The sequence below is a fragment of the Sorex fumeus genome, unplaced genomic scaffold (assembly GCF_029834395.1).
Source record: "Sorex fumeus unplaced genomic scaffold, SorFum_2.1 ptg000030l, whole genome shotgun sequence".
Classification (NCBI taxonomy): Eukaryota; Metazoa; Chordata; class Mammalia; order Eulipotyphla; family Soricidae; genus Sorex; species Sorex fumeus.
In genome coordinates this window covers 11,646,698-11,666,164 of record NW_026606087.1, presented here as the reverse complement: position 1 = coordinate 11,666,164, position 19,467 = coordinate 11,646,698, and the positions used below count along the sequence as shown (strand labels likewise).

The following is a 19,467-nucleotide window of genomic DNA, read 5'->3' as shown; positions in this document are numbered from 1 at the left end:
TTCATTTCTGTTTCTATGGCTGAAGGAAACTGGACAAGATTTAGTGAGTTTGTCCTCATGAGCTTCTCTTCCCTGGTACCTGAAGTACAGTCATTACTTTTCCTAACATTTCTGATCATCTACCTGGTCACCCTAACAGGAAATAGTCTCATCATTCTGGTTACCCTTGCTGACCCCATGCTGCACAGTCCCATGTACTTCTTTCTCAGGAACTTGTCCTTTTTGGAGATTGGCTTTAACTTAGTCATTGTGCCCAAGATGTTGGGGACTTTGCTAGCCGGAGATACAAACATCTCCTTTTTTGGCTGTGCCACTCAGATGTATTTCTTCTTTTTCTTTGGGGTGGCTGAATGCTTCCTCCTGGCCACCATGGCATATGACCGCTATGTGGCCATCTGCAATCCTTTGCACTACCCAGTCATCATGAACCATACGACATGTACCAAACTGGCTGTTGCCTCTTGGTTTCCGGGTCTCCCTGTAGCCACTGTGCAGACTACATGGCTCTTCAGCTTTCCATTCTGTGGTACCAACAAGGTGAACCACTTCTTCTGTGACAGTCCACCTGTGCTGAAGCTGGTATGTGCAGACACGGCATTGTTTGAGATCTATGCAATTGTTGGAACCATTCTGGTGGTCATGATACCTTGCCTGCTGATTCTATGTTCCTACACTCGAATTGCTGCTGCCATCCTCAAGATTCCATCAACTAAGGGGAAACATAAAGCTTTCTCTACTTGTTCTTCTCATCTCCTTGTTGTCTCCATTTTCTATGTATCTTTAAGCCTCACATATTTCCGGCCAAAGTCTAATAATTCTCCGGAGAGCAAGAAGATGCTGTCCTTGTCCTATACTGTTGTAACACCAATGCTGAACCCCATCATCTACAGCCTGAGAAATAATGAGGTGAAGAATGCCCTTGTTAGGACCTTCCGCAAGGCCTTGAGTCTTAAAAACTATATTCCATAGATATTTAAAAATTAGAATAAAGTTTATCAAATGTGAAGCAACAGGTTTCATACTTGGAATTTCTGTTTCTACTCATATGTCCAATGAAATGAAACCCAATTGCTGTAATGAGGACTGGAAGTTTCAGTGGAGAGAAAAGAACACAAAACTATAATAAAACTATTACTACAATCTTCCAGACTCCTGTGCCTGCCCACCATAGATATACAATATTTTTATTATTGGTATTTCCATATTTATATTTTCAAGTGGTTGCAGATATTCATATTCCTGTGTCCATACATGAACAGTGCAAAAATGTTTATAATCCTAACTTGTGGGCACTCAATAAAAAAGAAATATATCATCTTGCTACTTTCTCTTTTTTTTGGCAAATCTGTCATCATTCGTCAGATAGAAAGCCTTATAAATACCTACAAGTTTTATTTTTCCCCATCTTATTACCATTCATCTGCAATTATGAGAGTATTATCTTTGTTACTGATATGTTATATATTACTTTGTTATTATCAAACATAAAAACATTGAACATATTACATAGTTTGTGCACAGAAAAATGAATCACTGATCTGCCAACATATACTTTAAAAACTCAAAAATTATTTGTATTTCTTGTTAGTGTTCACATGCATAAATTAAACTTCAGAGGGCTTTCACTCTAACCCGAAGTCTTTGTTTTACTGCAAACACATCAATAAAATTTGCAAGTATTTAAAAAAATTTAATTTTGTTTATGTGATAGGTTTTTAATTGAATTTGGTGTAATTATTTGTATAAATATGGAACAAATAGGTGATTCAATCAATGAATAATTTTTCATTTCATCTAGCTGTCTGAATCAGTGGTTTAGATAATTAGAAGTCATTGATGTTCAGGTCTTCTACTTTCTCTCCTCAAAATTTTTTTAAATTATTGTTTTAGTCAAATTCATTTTATCTTCTAATTTACTTCTTATGATTTTCATTAATATTCTTTTCATAGACAATAACTAATTATTTCTCCTTATCCCTGAGAACTTCTGAGTTCATGTCAAAGATATTATGAGAACTTTCCCACTGAGAATCAAAATTAAGGGGATATGTAAAAGAAGGGAGATACAAAGAAAATAAAGTAGTTCTCTTGAAGACAAATTATTACTCTCACATTCAGTGCAGCATTTTTCACAATATGCAAAATAGGGAAACAGTTTAAGTGACCACTAATTGATAAATAAAATATGTCATGTACATGTATATATACAACAGAATATTGATCAAACATAAAAAGAAGTAAATTATATGACTTTTAGCTAGTTGAATAGAACTTGAATATATTTACATTGCATGAAATAAACCAAAGAGCAAAAGACAAATGTAATGTGATCTCACCAAATGTATGTAATCTGAAAAAGTCTTATTCAGTGAACAGAATAAAATGATAGCTTCCAGGTGCTTAGAGAGGTAAGGTGAAATGATGAGGATATACTGGTCAAATAGTAAAATCTCAGTGAACTCTGGTGGCAGAGGGATAGTACAGCTAGCAGGGTGTTTGCCTTGTACCTGGGGTTCAATCACAGGCATCCATATGGTTACCCCAGCATCACCAGGAGTAATTCCTGAGTGCAGAGCCAGGAGTAACCCCTGAGCATTGCCATGTATGACTCCCCCATACCAAAAAGCAAAAAACAAACAAAAAACTTTGTGAACTCAATAATGAGCTGAATTTAGAATGATATACATGAAAGTTGCTAAGAGTAAATCTTATCTGATACAAAAGTTAAAATGGTAATTATGTAAGATGATGTAAGTTAACTACACTCCTTTGTAACCATTTCCAAATATAAACATTTTTCAAAATTGCATGTTGTGTAGCTTGAACTTACACAATGTAATATTTCAAGTATGTCTTACTAAAGCAGGAATAGTAAAAATAATTGTCTTAACAGAAGAATATTGGCATGACTCTATAACCAAGTTTTCAGTTGGAAAACTTGAAAGACACAGAGACCATTATGTTTTGTACCTTTGGCTTTTTAGCCTCACAAATGCAAAGAAAGGCCTTTTCCAATTATGGGATAGAAGGTATTCATGAATTTTTGTACTCTTGGGAATGCCTAAAAATTCACACTGTCAGGGAGTGAATCTATGACTTCACCTGAGGAAGACTAAGTGTTAGGGGAATCACTTCCCTACAGTAAACAGCAGGGATCCAAATAGTCCTGAGACTCAGCCTGGAATTCTCTAGAGTTCTTGACATAGGCCCAGCCCAGATCTTCTCTGGAGTAACTAATGCTGTACATTCAGAGCATCTTTACAGGAATGAACCCAGTCACAGTCCAGGGTCTACCTGGGGTGTCTGACATAGCCAAAGAAAAGGATTTTTGAGAATGTGACAAGTCAGAATTCTGTAGATGACCAGCAATATGGAGCAAGACAAGCACAGTCCTAAAAGGTCTTTGGAATGATTAGCACAGTCTAGGACCATTCTGAAATTTTTTGCATAGGCATAGCCATGATTTTGGGCCCCTGGAGTCATCTATTCAGGCATAGTATAAGGATGCTCTAGAGTCACTGATGCAGATAAGGACTTTTTTGGAATTGATACAGTAAGTCTCACTCCCAGAAGGTAAGTAAAGGATGAGTGGATGAGTGGTAAGGCTCAGACTTTAAATCTCTTGTCAAGAGGATGATGGCTCACCACCAAAAATGTCTTCTCATACATGTTTCTAAGAGATAGAGGGATATTAGAGAACTCAAGAGAAAAAAAACGGGGGTAATTTCATAGAACTTGAAAAATTAAGGTTCGAAAAATATAAAACCATGTATATTTTGGATAAATCATGTATTGTGCTTTAGAATGAAGTGTTTGCACACATATTTCACTTTACATCACAACCATTTCCCAGGTAGGTAGAGCACATGCAATTGTCTGTTTTCTATTATTAAATACAATTTTTCTCCTATATGCAAGTATAACTCAGAAAATGTCATGTCATACCAGTAAAAATTTTGTGTCTTACAACAAAAAAAAATAGTAATTAAAATTTTATTTTCACACTTATAAGTCCTTTTAATTATAAAGGTGTGATCTCAAACTCTTACTTTTATGGGAATTTCACTGTTTTTTAAACATGTAATCTAGTTCTGGCTTGTTAAGACAAAAAGAATTCCTCAGATGTTACCCTAAAATGAAACACTCAGAGATAAACTGGCCAGGCAACCTCAATGAAGTTTTTCTGTTCACTTCCCTTGTCTTCAAGGGTCTCTCCTGCTAATGCATGTAGTCAAAACATTTCATCATTAAAGGCTTGTGCTTGCAAAACCATCAACAAATCAAAATCTGAATTTCATTTTATAGATAATATCCTTGTAACCACCATTATATTCATGAAGTGATAGGAATGTCATTTATTCAAGCTCTTCCCAGTAATTCCCTCCCTATCATTGCTGCCCTAGCCAGTAGAGGAAAATAGAAAGCTAAAATGGAATAGAAATGTGTAAGATATAAAAGAAATAACTAGGTATAAAAGCATATATAAAAGCTAAATTAAGAGAATAAATTTAAAAGGGGAAGAATCATTAAAACATCAAGATAAACGAATGAAAGTATGGAATTACAAGTATACAAAGGAAACAGATACAAGGCCATGTACCAACTATCAGGCGTTCTGTATTTTGCGCAGTTCTGGGGATCTAATCATATGTAAGAGGGGGGCATTTTAGAGGACAGGAAAAACATGGAAATCAAATAAATGGGCTGTAAGATTCCATTCATTCCTTTTTTCATCCTCACTGAGTTTAACTGTAGGGATCCTCTATACAATTTGGTTTGGAAAAATGGGGGTAAAGGGACATCTATGCTGTAAAGGAAAAAAAATGCTGCTAGACATATGTAAATTCCCTCAGTACATTATCTAGAATTAACTAGAAATTATTTTTGATCGCTTATGGTTTGGGGGCCCTAAACTATTTTATCTCCCTCAGCACCCAGGTTTTTGTCTCATATTTTCTTTCTAAAAATATTGTAATACAATGTGCAGCAGTTACATTGTGCTGTAATTTCCTTCTCATTTCAACTGTCAAGTATAGACTTCTCCTATACTTCATTACTTTTTTCAATGTATCTAAAATTGCTTTACCTTTTGGTTTCTGGTCATGAATGCCAGGACTTTTAGAAGTACAGGAAGGTGAGGAAGGTAGCCCATACTGACATTGAGAAGGCCTGGTCTGATAATTTCCTTGTAACATGACAAATGTTAACTAGTAATTCAACAAATATCTATTGGTATTTTGTGGGTAAGGGGAAATGTAATGCTTGGTTTATGTCTTCAAGGAGTGCACAATTTGCAGAGTAGAAACATAAGATAATTATGATATAAAATCATTGTTATAAGTATTTAAGGCAATAAGTAGGCTGAAGATCAAGTGAAAGAGTACATGTTATGCATATAAAAAGGCCTTCACTCAATTCATGATGAGTGAAGCACCACATGATACCCAATCACCCTTAGATGTGACCCCCACAAGAATAAAAACAAATGTGCCAAGGAACACAAGGGACCAGGTAATGCTTCATTGATGCATGTCAGTGGCCAAAAAAGGATTATAAGAAAGTTGACATTCCTTGGATCTTGGATGAAGAATCTTGATATAATTTATATGAATTTTACTGATATTTGATAAATTATTTCAGAAAATGTTTGTTACCACATTCTAAAGATCTGGTCCTGATGATGATACTTATACAGTCAATCTATCCATTAACTGAAATCATAAAATTTCTGATAGAAAAGTTACTTTTTACTTAAAATATGTGAACTGCAACTTGTCATCAATCTATTTTGAAATATAATTTGTTATGCTGTACAGTTTTGACTGTCCTAGGAAATATTTTTGTTAAGTACTTGAGATGATTGGATGGCCATGATACAGTGCATGATGCAAATCTGTTGTAATAAAGGTTTTTAAATATGTTAGAGAAAAAATGTTTAAAAGGTCAATTTATTATGGAAGATAAAAGCCAAGTATGCCACCTATAAAACACACAGCCAGAGGTCTTAGTTGATTCTAGTCTTAATTAAAAATCCAATAGTGTCATCAAATTGCCATGAGAATAATTAAACCTTAGGCTATACTAATTGCGAAGCAGTTAAAGTTAAATACTTAAATAAGTACAAAAGATGCAATGGTGTATGCCATTATCTTAATGGCAATAGTAATTATAAAATAAATAGATTCACAGATAGCCATTCTAAAAATGTTCTAATAGAAATTTATACTTGGTGCTTAAAAGAGCAAATATATAACACCTCATTATGCAAGAAGAGTACACAAAAACAACATAAATAGAACATTTCTAATCAAATGTAATATGAGCAGAAATATAGATATAATTAGCAGAAAGAGATTTTGAAAAATAAAATACTGTAAAATCAAATAGAGGTAAACAAATATGAATTTTGTGTAACCGAAGCACTATCTGAATAGGGAATTTGAAACTTGGAAAATAAACTCAACTGGGGAAAAAAGAATTTACCTATTTTGTAGTTTCAAATTCTCTTAATTCTAAATCTGTGAAAATTGTATGAGACTGTACTGTATAATCTATTGTGTCAAAATTCCTTAGGAGTAGGGGTCACAGTATCTACATTCTGTCCTTGCTAGATATTTTCCTGATTATTTTTTACACTTATAATTTGTTTCCTTAATAAAATTTTACTCTGCCTCTACCTTGCTCTATGATAAGAAGTTCATAAGGGGGCTGAAGAGTTAGCACAGTGAGCATGGCCAGGAGTGATGCTGAGCACAGAGCCAAGAGTAATGGCTGAGCAGAGTCATATCAGCACAGTAGCCCAAGACCAAACAAAAATGTTGACTATGATGATTTTTACTTTCAAGAAATATGCCAGGATCTGGAGTGATAGCACAGCGGGTAGGGCATTTGCCTTGCATGCGGCTGACCTGGATTCGATTCCCAGTATCCCATATAGTCCCCTGAGCACCTCCAGGAGTAATTCCTGAGTGCAGAGGCAGGAGTAACCCCTATGCATCACCGGGTGTGACCCAAAAAGCAAAATAAATAAATAAATATGCCAAATATAATATCAGATGAATATATAAATTAATAATTAAATCTAAGGTATGACCTAATATGTTGAAACTTTATTCCTATCTCTAGAAATTATCTTGATTTTTGCTCTCCTGCTTTGCTTTATGCAAACATTATGGATTAGGACTTAGTCACCTTTCTCAGGTGGTTTGTGAAAAAGCTGCCAGTGGCTTCATCCATGACTTTACTATCATATTGTCAACATCGCTTATCCTGATGTTGATAGTACCTATCTAACTCTGAAAATATTTTTCAAATTTTTTGTGCCTCAGATTTCTTGGCTGTAAATTAGTCTAATAATGCCCGTAACTTTGAGTTGTTGTGAAGTTTTAAATAATGCAAAGTATGCTACATACTTAGAATAATATCTGATACTTATTTGGAATATAGTAAAAGTTCTATTAAAGTAGACATCAAAGACCTTCTCATACAAGTGATGCCTAGGTTGAGTTTTATAAGTGAAGAGGAAATAAGAAAAACTAATAGCATAGTATCACTGTTTTTGTGCTTTATCATCTCTTTCATAATTCACCCTGACTTTACTTCTTACATCTTCTCAGCATCCTCCCAATGAAGGCTCATCTGACACAAACCTGATGCCTATCTCCTCTGCTGCAAATTCTTCTCCTTGATCCTTTCCCATCTCACAGACTATACATAATTCTATTTTTATCATTTATATTTATCTCTCCTTTCACCTGGTAGTTTTATGAGTGTGGGGATTTTTATATATCTTACTGATGTGCCATATAGTTGTGACACATAGAAGATAATCAGTATTTTTTTTGCATAAATTGTTGTTTTTTAAAATAGAAAAGCAGAGGCCACAGTGATTTGTCCAACAGATTAGATAAAGTATTTTTGGAATATATAAAAATAGAATAATTAACATGTATTTAATACATGCATACTTAAAATTTCTAAAAATTAGAAAGAATTTCAGGGTCCAATTTTGAAACTTTTCTATGAATGCTATCCTAAAATATTCTACTTGTTTTTCATAGAATTTAATATTCTTATTTATGTTTTCATTTATAAGTAATTCATGTTTGGGAAAGCTCAAGATTGGAATCCCCTAAAATATTATGGTAATTATTGGTTCACTTTTCTTATGCTCTCTCCTCATATTTTGCCAAAAACATGTCCTTGCTTTCCTAACGTGGTATTCATCAACATTCCTCTCTTAAGAAATGCCTGCCCTGGCTTTAGTATCTTTAGTATCACTGACTATGAAGGAGAGGTAAGTAGAACAGCAAAAACAAAGCTGTGACTTTGAGCATACTGCACAGAGCAGAGACAAGTCAAGAGATGGTACTGAATATTAGTTCAGTCTGTGGGGGCAAAAAGTATTCTTCAAAGAAAAAAACAAGAATACAGTATTCAATTTTACTTTATTTTTTAACAGTGTTGGAAGTTTGATCTTCAATGACTATAACAAAAAGTGAAGAATGAGATTATAGAAGTCTCTCTTTCTGTGGTAAAACATCTAGGCGACATATGAACACTTCTACCTTCTACAGTATGAGTACCTTATGAAATCTGGGGGAGAAGATGATGTGGGGAAACTGGACAATTGTCAGTGAGTTTGTTCTTTTGAGCTTCTCAACCCTACCCTCTGAGCTACAAGCCCTTCTATTTTTCCTTTTTTTGACCATTTACATGGTTACCCTAATGGGAAATGTCCTTATCATCCTGGTCACTACAGTTGATTCTGCCCTACAGAGTCCCATGTACTTCTTCCTCAGGAATTTGTCCTTCCTGGAAATAGGTTTCAACTTGGTCATTGTACCCAAGATGCTGGGAACCCTAATCATTCAAGACACTACCATCTCCTTCCTTGGCTGTGCCACTCAGATGTATTTCTTTTTCTTTTTCGGAGCTGCCGAATGCTGCCTCCTGGCCACAATGGCATATGATCGCTTTGTGGCCATCTGTGACCCTTTGCGCTACCCAGTCATCATGGACCGCAAAGCATGTACCCAACTGGCAGCTGCTTCTTGGTTCTCGGGATTTCCTGTGGCCACAGTACAAACCACATGGATCTTCAGTTTCCCGTTCTGTGGCCCCAACAGGGTAAATCACTTCTTCTGTGACAGCCCCCCTGTCATTGCACTGGTGTGTGCTGATACCTCTCTGTTTGAACTAGAGGCGCTGACAGCCACTGTCCTATTCATCCTCTTCCCTTTCTTGTTGATCCTAGGGTCCTATGTCCGCATCCTCTCCACTATTTTCAGGATGCCCTCAACTGAAGGGAAGCGCAAGGCCTTCTCCACCTGCTCCTCCCACCTCCTGGTTGTCTCCCTCTTCTATAGCACTGCCATCCTCACATACTTCCGACCCCGATCCAGTACCTCTCCTGAGGGCAAGAAGCTGCTGTCACTCTCCTACACAGTGGTGACACCCATGTTGAACCCCATCATCTACAGCTTAAGAAATAGTGAAGTGAAGGCTGCATTGAAGCGGGTCATCCGCAGGACCCTGGGCCCTAGGAAACTATAACTGACAGATGAAAACCTAAGGGCTAGAATGCAGGGAAAAAATATTTCTCAAATCAAATTTTGGTTCTGCTCTTCCAGGACTAGGGATATTAGACTTTTCACTTGGAATCTGTTTCTGAGTAAGGGAACCTAAGTAATTAACCTAAGTGATTAAAGAAAACATGACCTACTTTTCATCTGGATTATGGTTTCAGTATCTCAAGGAATGCTGCTAGTTTATACTGATTAGGAACCAATACGGGCCATGATGACCCCACTACAGTTTGTCATTTGTTTTAGACTTTCTTGGACTGTTATCCATTTAGTTTTATAATCTTCAGCTGTGCTTGCTTTATTTTGATCAAAAACTCTATCTGCAACCCTCAAAAGTAGTAAGCACACAAGCTAAAAAATTATTAATATTGATATAAAGAGGAGACATTTGTTTCATTCTTTTATTTCTTTTTTCCAATAAAGTCAGTTGAAATTAAAAATTTCTACAAAAGTTTCTTCAGTACTCCACATACTAGATTATGTGTAGGCCTACAGGACATATTTGTAAGCAAAACAGACTTTTAATTTTTCCTCATACAATTTACAATTTTGCTCTAGTGAAGTATGATATAATAAAAAGATAGTTAAAACTTTACTAATCTATGAAGCATGCACGTTTAGAGGATTAACAATTGAGGGAATCTTCCTTTCCTACTATAAGCGGTGCCTCATCTGGAAAAAAACTATTCCATGCTGACAACTAACAAAATTATTTTTGATAGGTCTCTTTTTTATTTTTGACAGGCTGAGAATGTTTTATCAATTTTATTAATCTTTTAAAGATTCAACTTTGATTTTATTGACTGCCTCAATTTGTTTGTTTTGTGGCTAATTTACACTTTGATTGCATAATTTATGGTATTATGCACAATTTGGGTTGAATTGATTCTTATTTTTCTATTTCCTTAGGTGAATTTTGAATAATTATATTGAGATATTTCTTTATTTTAAATATAGAAGTAAAAATAATGTGATAAATTTGCTCCTGTGTACTGTTTTAACATTATCTCATTAGCTATGACATAGTATGGTTTCACTTCACTGTGATCAAATAATTTTTTCTTGTGAAAATTTCTCTAGCAATAGCTTATAAAAAGTGTGCAACTTATTTTTCAAATACTTGAAAATTTCTCGAAGATATTTCTGTTATTTATTTCAAAATTTATTCCATTGCTCGAGCAAATTGATGAACAATGGGAGGACAGTGCTACAATGCTACAGTGTCACATAAAATACATCATTAAATTTGGATCCTTTACTGAGACAAGTTTTATGGTTCAGAGACTAATCTAAATTGGTAAATATTCTGTGTACTTTAATGTATATCATTGCTATTAAATGGGACTTATTCATAAATGTTCTAGACTCCATAAAATACTCAGTCAACTGAATATTTAATCCGTTATTAAAACCAAATAGATAACTTAAAAAAGATAGCTAAAATAGGAGATTTTTGTTATATATCCCACTTTTACTAGAACATGAAAAACCACAAAATATAAAAAACATTTTAATTATAACTCTACTATGGGTCTAGTATTCAGAATTTATAAAGAACTTGTGCAACTCAAGAACAGCAACAACAGCAAAATAACACAATTTTTAAGTGGGCAGATAACTTGAAAGAGCATTCTCCAAAATAGATATACAAAAGGCTAACTAACACAGATGGCAAACTTCATTAGGCATTTGGGAAATGCAAACTAAAATCACAAAGTGAGGTACATGAGGTCAGACACTTACCTTGCATGAAACTGCTTCAGTCAGCCCTGGTTCAATCCCCAACAACACATACGCACCCCTGAGCACCACCAGAGGTCCCTCCTGGGCACAGAACCAGGAATAGCCCCTTAAGAAATGCCAGATGTTCCCCATTCTTCTTCCCAAAATGTAATACAAAATTTTAATAATGAAGTCATACCATTGGACACCTACTAGAATATCTATAATTACTATTAAGTATAGAAAAAGGAGAGAAGAAGGTACCAAGGGAGAGGGAGAAAAACAGAGAGAGGGGTGTTAGGAGAGGGACGTGGAGGAGAAAGAGTATTGGTGAGGACATTTAGAAACTGGAATAATCATACTTAGCTTTTGGGAATGTAAAATATTGCAGACGCTTTGAAAAATGCCTGGTTCCAAAATAAGATAATACAGGGGCTGGAGGGGTAGGGCGTTTGCCTTGCACATGGCCGACCCAGGTTCGATTCCCAGCATCCCATATGGTCCCCTGAGCACTGCCAGGAGTAACTCCTGAGTGCAGAGCCAGGAGTATTCCCTGTGCATCACCAGGTGTGACCCCCCAAAAAATAGATAATACACTGGATCATAACACAAGTCTTAATAAATATTAAAGAATTCAATTTTTGTAAAGTATTTATGTAACACGAAGAAATTAAATTGAAAACAAATAACAAAATAAAACCTCTGAAAAGATTTGAAATATTTGAAAATTAAATAACACACTTCTAAATTAACCATAATTTAGAGAAGATTTTACAAGATAGGATAATACTGAGCTGAATGAAGGGAAAGTACGATATATCATAGTTAATGAGATGACAGCAAAACAGTATAAAGGAAAGAGTTTTTTAAATTATATCTTGATTATATTTGAATTATAGAATGATCTTAAATTGATTTCCTCAGAATCAGCTAGAAAATAGAAAAATAAGAAACAAACTCAGAGTAAGCACAGAACTAGAGATAATGAAGAGAGGGGAATCAGAGAATCTCAACTGACTGCAAGCAACCCCACAATTGATGTATGTAGTCAGCATGGGGCCTCCAATCCTCCTTCAAAGCTTGGGAGGGAGTCAAACTTCATGAAGAGGGTAGAAATGCCCCGGACCAGCAAGAAGCTGGCAATGCCACACCATAGACAACACAATCATATTGTATTTATCACCCTTCCCAGAAAGTTACTTCACTCAGTTGACTCAGAAAACCACTGGATAACTGAGCAGGGTAACTCATACCTCAATTTATATCTCCCTCATAATATTAGGAACAATGATAAACTGAAGGAATTCACCTGCATCAGCGAATGGTTGCAAATATCCAGGAATATTCTCAACCATTACAGAACTTTTAAAACTTCATAAAGAAGGCTTTAGAACAATAATCCTACCAATGTTTAATGACAAAGAAAAAATAGTTTAAAAAATCAATTAAGTTGAAGAGAACTTGATGAAAAAATGAACAAATTCTTTCTAATAAAAATGAATGAGCTGAAGAATACACCAACAAGTCTCAGTTGCAGGATAAAGATGAAAATTAAACATCTTCAATGTTGAAGACAAAATACACAGCTTCATAAATAAAGAAGAGATAACAGAAAAGAGATTGAAAAGCAAATAGAAAAGTTCAACAAAGGATCGTATACAATAATGAAGTGAGACTACTCCCAGTGATGCAAAGAAACATAAATATTGTTAAAATGACCATCCTGCCAATGCATTAAACAAATTCAGGGAAAAATGCATCAAAATTCTAATTGCATTTCTTGAGGAATCACAATAAAATCTACTAAATATTTTTAAAAAATTATAAAATTTCCAAGATAACCAAGATATTCTAAAAATAAGATGGGAGGTATTAGGCTTCTTAGAATTATTCTATTAAGCTATAATGATTAAGAACATGTAGTACTGGAAATAAGACAGACCCTTAGACCAATAGAACAGATTTGAGAGCCCATTAATAAGCCTTCAAATGTTTGGGTAGTTATGATAGAGGAACTTGGTGAATAAAGTACATCAAGAAAATATCTTCAAAAAATAGTACTGGGAAAACTGGATAGACAAATGAAAAATATAAAATGAAAGTAGAAGAAGATTTTTAAATCTTATCTCACACATTACAATAGTTAATTCAAAATAGGATAAGAGCCTTTAAATTAGACCACTGCCCATAAAATACATTGAGGAAAACTTAGGTAAATATCTCCAGCACATGGGTCTCAGAGTTTTTTCAATTAAGAAGGAATGATTACATAAACAAAAATGGGACTACATCAATTGAGTATGGTTTTTAAATACAAAAGAAACCTGGGCTAATATCCAATATATATAAGCCATTCACAAAGTTCAACAAGGAAAATACCAACAACCTCATCAAAAAATATGATGACAGGGACTGGAATGATAGCACAGCGGGTAAAATTTGCCTTGCACGTGACCCACCTGGTTTCGATTCCCAGTATCCCATATTGTCCCCCAAGCACCACCAGGAGTAATTTCTGAGTGTATGAGCCAAGAGTAAACCCTGTGCATCGCTGGGTGTGAGCAAAAAAAAAAAAAAATGAAGACAGATGAAGAATCACTTCCCTCAAGAAGACATAGAAGGCCAGAAGGCATATGAAAAAGTGTTCAATGTTATTTAATATCAGGAAAACACAAAGAAAAAGAGCCATCATTATATACCAATAAGAATCTGTCACTGTTCTTCCATTGTTCATTGATTTTTCTCCAGCAGGCCCAGCAACATCTCCATTTTGAGACTTGTTGTTACTGTGTTTGGCATGTCGAATACATCACAGGTAGCTTGCCAGGTTTTGCTGTGCCAGTGAGATACTCTCAGTAGCTTGCTGGGCTCTCCGAGAGGGGCAGAGGAATCGAACTCGGGTCAGCCATGTTGGCTGCGTGCAAGGCAAACGCCCTACCCGCTGTGCTATCGCTCCAGCCCCAATAAGAATAACATGGACCAAAAGAACTGGAAACATCCAGTATTGTCTGGATATCTAGGTCTAGATATATAATCAGAGTTGTATAGAGGGAGAAAATTTAGTGATAATGACCCTTAACAAGAAATAAAGGTAAATAATAACGAAACAGGGGGAAGAGGTAACATCTTATCAATTCTACTGAGAGCAAAAAATGATATGTATATTGTGAAAACACTTTCATCAATAAATATATCAATTTAAATTAGTGTTTAAATTCTTTGAAAGATACATATATTTAAAAATCACTTAATAAGAAATAAATAATTTGTATCAATTATTCACAAAAATGAAAGAAAAGGAGATACTTCACAACATTTTTCTATAAGCCAGGATTAACCTTAACCAAAAATTACACAAAAAATTTATAGCTCTTATTCCTAAAAAGTATAGAAATAAAGCATAATGCAACATTTCCGCAGGTCAAATAGAGAAAAAAAATATAACTGATTGTAAAATTGGATAAAATAATTAGTAAATTAATAATATATAATTAATTTGAATATTAAACTATAAACATGTGATATTTATCTTGAGTTTGAGGATGCTTTGACATACTAGAGAAATTAATATAATTCATCATTTAATCAATTAAATTTTTATATAACTTTCTTAAAGATGTCCAAAAATCATTTGGCAAAACTCAATATCAACTTCTGATAAGAAAAAAGAAATGATCCAGAGAGATGGTAATGGGGTTAAAGTAATTGAATTGCCAGTTTGATCCCAGAGACCTCATATGATTTCCTGGGCACAGCCAAAAGTGACCACTGAGTCAGGACTAAGCCCTGAGCAGAGTGATGTGTGACGCAAAAACAAAAAACTAATTACAATAATAACTAAGAAAGTGAAGATACTTTCTGAGGAGGATATTTAAGGTATCAGATTTGAAAGAAACAAGCTAGATTCTATCCCGCTATCATCAGAAAGAATAGGGGAAGATCTTTTCTTACTGCTTATCTTCCTTTTTGTATGGGATGATTACTGTCATCAGACAAAAAAAATTGAAAAGAATTACTATGTGAGTGCAAAAAGTGCAGAATACAAGTCAATTGATGAATGTTCATATCATCTTTCATCTCCAGCCCACACCCACTCTAGCGCTCCAGCCCAAGCCACCTAACCCAAAGCTCCACCTCAGAGCTCCAGCCCATGCCCATCCGAGCGCTCCAGACCACGCAGCCCAACCCAGATCTCCAGACTACTCCCACCTCAGTGCTCCAGCCCACTCCCATCCGGGAGCTCCAGACCACATCCACTCCATAGCTCCTGACCATGTCCAACCCAGAGCTTAAGTCCATGCCCATTCCAGAGCTTTAGGCCATGCCCACCTGAGATCTCCAGACCGTGGCCACCTCAGAGCTCCAGACTACTCCCACCTCAGAGCTTCAAGCCACGCCCAACTCAGAGCTCTTGACCACACCCACACAGGAGCACCAGACCATACCCACTTCAGCCTTTCAGACTAGGCCCACCTCAGAGCTCCTGAAGACGCCCAACCCAGAGCTCCAGGCCATGCTTATCCAAAAGCTCCAGACCATACTCACCCCAGGGCTCCAGGACACACCCATCCCAGAGCTTCAGGCCACACCTATCCAAGAGCTCCAAATCATACTCAACCCAGGGCTCCAGGCCATACCCATCCCAGAGATCCTGGCCACACCCATCCCAAAGCTTCAGGCCACACCCATTTCAGAGGTCCAGACCACGCCCAATCTAGAACTTTGGTCCACACCCATTCCAGAGCTTCCACCAAACCCATTCAAGAGCTCCAGACCATGCCTACCTCAGAGCCTCAGGCCATGCCCACCCTGGAGCATCAGGAAGAGTCCCTGGGGGACAGCAAAGGGATGACATATGGAGTGGATGCAGCTGAAACCTTGCCAGTGTCCCCCAGCCTGGGGACAGAAGCCATAGGTCCCTTGGGATAAGAGCTCAAGATCATGCCCACCACAGAGGACACAGTGACCAAGAAGTAAGGAACAGACCTTGAGATTATATATTTCTGCCTTTACCTTTTCTTTTTTCCTTAGTTTTTGGGTTACACGGGTGAAGTCAGGCTTACTCCTGACTCTGCTCTCTGGGATTATTCCTTATGTAAACACAAAAAGGCAGCAGTGGTCTATCTCTCCCACGGCCTGCCAGTGTCTTGGGCCACTTCCCCCACCCCAGGGAGGTTGATGGCAATGGGCAGGTGAAGAAAGGAAACGAGGGCCAGGCTGGTTAGTGTCAATTGCAGTTTATTTCATTCTCATCTCCATTCTCCTCTGATTCTCCTCCTGCTGCTTCCTCCCCCATGCAACTTCATTCTCCTCCTTGATTCTCCTTCATTCTCCTTCTGTCTCTGGAATCTGGCTCTGGATCCCCTTTCTCCTTCTCCTTCTGGGTTAGGACTTATACATAGGTGTGGTCACAATCAATAGGGATAGAGTTCTTTCCCTCTGGGAAAGCCGCTTCTAGGACAGATTATCATTTAGCAAGTCGACCCACCCTAAAGCAGAATCCCAGGGGTGTGTTTCTCCTCTCCTTGCCCAACAAACATATAAGCATTTATAATATAAATCATTTTGCATGGACACAGTAAGAAATACTTTTAAGTTTATAGAATTGCTCTCCTAGGGCCATCTCTGAACACTTACAGTGTTCAGGCCAGATAGTCTTTCCTATCCCTAGCAGGGTCATAGTCTCATCGTTACTTTTGGATCATGACAGAATTTGTCTATTTTTTTTTTGTTATAGTTAATTCTTATAGTTAAGAATTGTGGCACTTTGCCCTTGTCCATTTTTATGCCAGGGTAGCTCACAGCTTGCCCTGGGTCCATTTAGTCCTCTGTCAGGACCCTGCTTTGGGGTGTTAGGAACTAAGGGCAACAGAGGCTTAAGTCGAGAAAGCAGGTGCCAGGGAGTGAATAATATTCAAAGCCAATTAAATCCTAAATTACAAAGCATAATATTAACTGTCTTCCTGTATCCTGTATCCTGTATGAAAAAGGACATTGCTTTAAAGTAAACTATTCAAAAGACATAAGTAGAGGAGAAAGACAATATTAACTTACAATACAAGTTCAGTGTCCTAGTTCAGTGTCTTACAAATTAACTGATTCTGATTAGGGGAAAAGCTGATTAACTGGTTGGGGAGGAGAGCATAGAGAAGTGGTTACAAATAAAGAAAGGAATGGGAGTAATTTGGGGGCATTGTGATGGGTGTGACTCAATGAACCTAAGCTCCTTTGTGGCAAGGGGGAAAGGACAAACCAATGTTAGGCCTAAAATATTTGGAGCTAGATTCCAACAATTCCTAGCCAGGATGGGGGGTAACAACCATCTGAAGCGCTGGGGATGGAACCAGGGTCTGCAGCATCCAACCTGCACTCTCCTGCCTTCTCCCTCCTTGTTTATTTATTTATTTATTTATTTGGTTTGGGCTTTTCTTGTTTTCTTTTAGTCTTTTATACAGTACAGTTTTGCAATTGCAGTAAATGTGTTGGTACATGCCAAGTTTTTGTTTTTGTTTTCTCTGCATCTTTGTACATTAAAATTTTTTCCCTGATGACTGCTACCAACAGCCCTTTTAATGATCTTTAGAATTACTTACCCCAGGTCTGGTGTCCAAAGTTTTGTATTTGGGGCCATAGCGGTATTTCTGTATTTGGGCTGGAGCGATAGCACATTGGGTAGGGCATTTGCCTTGCACATGGCCGACCCAGGTTCAATTCCTCCCCCCTCTCAGAGAGCCCAGCAAGCTACCAAGAGTATAGTGCCCTCCAGCCATGGCTCTAGAGGCAAAAGGACTTAGTCCAGAGCCTGGCAGCTTGCAGCAGAAAAATGAATGGACCATGCATTAAACTATGGTGCCATGCCTCCCCGGGAAGGAAAGGGTGTTGCTCCCTTCTGCCTCCCCAACCCCCCAGCAGCAAGGTGGCTACCGCCTCAGAGCTTATAAGAAAACCAGGTAGGAGCCGGGGCAACTTCAGTCTCATGGGAGGGGGACAGTATCGGCTCGTCCTTCGCGCCCTACCGAGGTCACAAGTTGCCCCCACAAGTGGCTCTCCGGCACAGCCATAACACCAGATGCACAGAACCAATCTCGTAATTGTCTGGCTCTTTGCAGAAGTCTAAAATCACGAGGCCGCTATTGCAGTCACGCGAGATTATATGATTCTCATAACCAGCTATAGAAAACAAAGTATTTCACAATGACTTTTCAGCATTTCTGATTGTTGGGGGGAAAATTCTAAACAATAATGGTGCATCTTTTGTCAAAATAATGAATGTAATCTATGTAGAGAATAGTTAGGTGGAAATTATCTGCCTCACAGGCATTGGGAGGGATGGGAGGGGGGTATATTGGGAATCTTGGTGATGAAAAATGAGTATTGGTGAAGGGAGAGGTGTTTGATCATTGTGTAACCAAGACTTAAACCTGAAAGCTTAGTAACTTTTCCCACAGTGATTCAATAAATAAATATAAGAAGAAAAAATAATAAATAAATAAAATTATGAAAAAAAAGTAAGATGGAGTTCATGCCCAATTCAATCAGCTAATCAGTGGCTGAATAAATAGCAGTAGTCCTACATATATATATGTATATATATATATATATATATATACATATATATATGTAGTGTGCCCTCACAGCAGGCCTGGCAAGCTACCCGTGACATATTTGATATGCCAAACACAGTAACAACAAGTCTCACAATGGAGACGTTACTGGGCCCGTTCTAGCAAATGGGTGAACAACAGGAGGACAGTGACAGTGACATATCATCTTTATTCTAAACAGAAAACAATCAACTTGTGAATGGATAAAATAAATTGTGGCTTAAGTACACAAAGAAACACCACTCAACAATAAAAAACACATCAGATATTAAAACAATACTTGATATTGTTAAAATGCATTATTCTAGGTTTAAAAGAAACGTGGAACAGAAGTAGAAAATTCCATGCTATTTCAATCCACTTAAGTAAAATTTTAAGAAAGTTACAGTTATACATCAGAAAGCAGATGATGGTTTCCAGGTTGTACAGGGGAGATTATGCTGATAGAAGGGGGCACCACAGACTTTTTTTGGTTTTTTTTTTTTTTTTTTTTTGGTAATGAGATTCTTCTATGTAACATGTAGAAATGGCTAGGACCAACAGTTTTGGTTTGT

At 36.9% G+C, this 19,467-nt stretch overlaps 2 protein-coding genes across 2 annotated transcripts; both read left to right on the top strand.

Annotated features, from left to right (window-relative positions):
- LOC130025204 (olfactory receptor 10A5) lies at positions 1 to 969 on the top strand. Its single transcript, XM_056116150.1, has one exon. The coding sequence runs from the start codon at positions 16 to 18 to the stop codon at positions 967 to 969; it is 954 nt and encodes a 317-aa protein (XP_055972125.1). The 5' UTR covers positions 1 to 15.
- Positions 970 to 8,607: 7,638 nt separating this feature from the next.
- On the top strand, positions 8,608 to 9,555 carry LOC130025182 (olfactory receptor 10A4). The gene has a single exon (XM_056116129.1). The coding sequence runs from the start codon at positions 8,608 to 8,610 to the stop codon at positions 9,553 to 9,555; it is 948 nt and encodes a 315-aa protein (XP_055972104.1).
- The last annotated feature ends 9,912 nt before the right edge of the window (positions 9,556 to 19,467 follow it).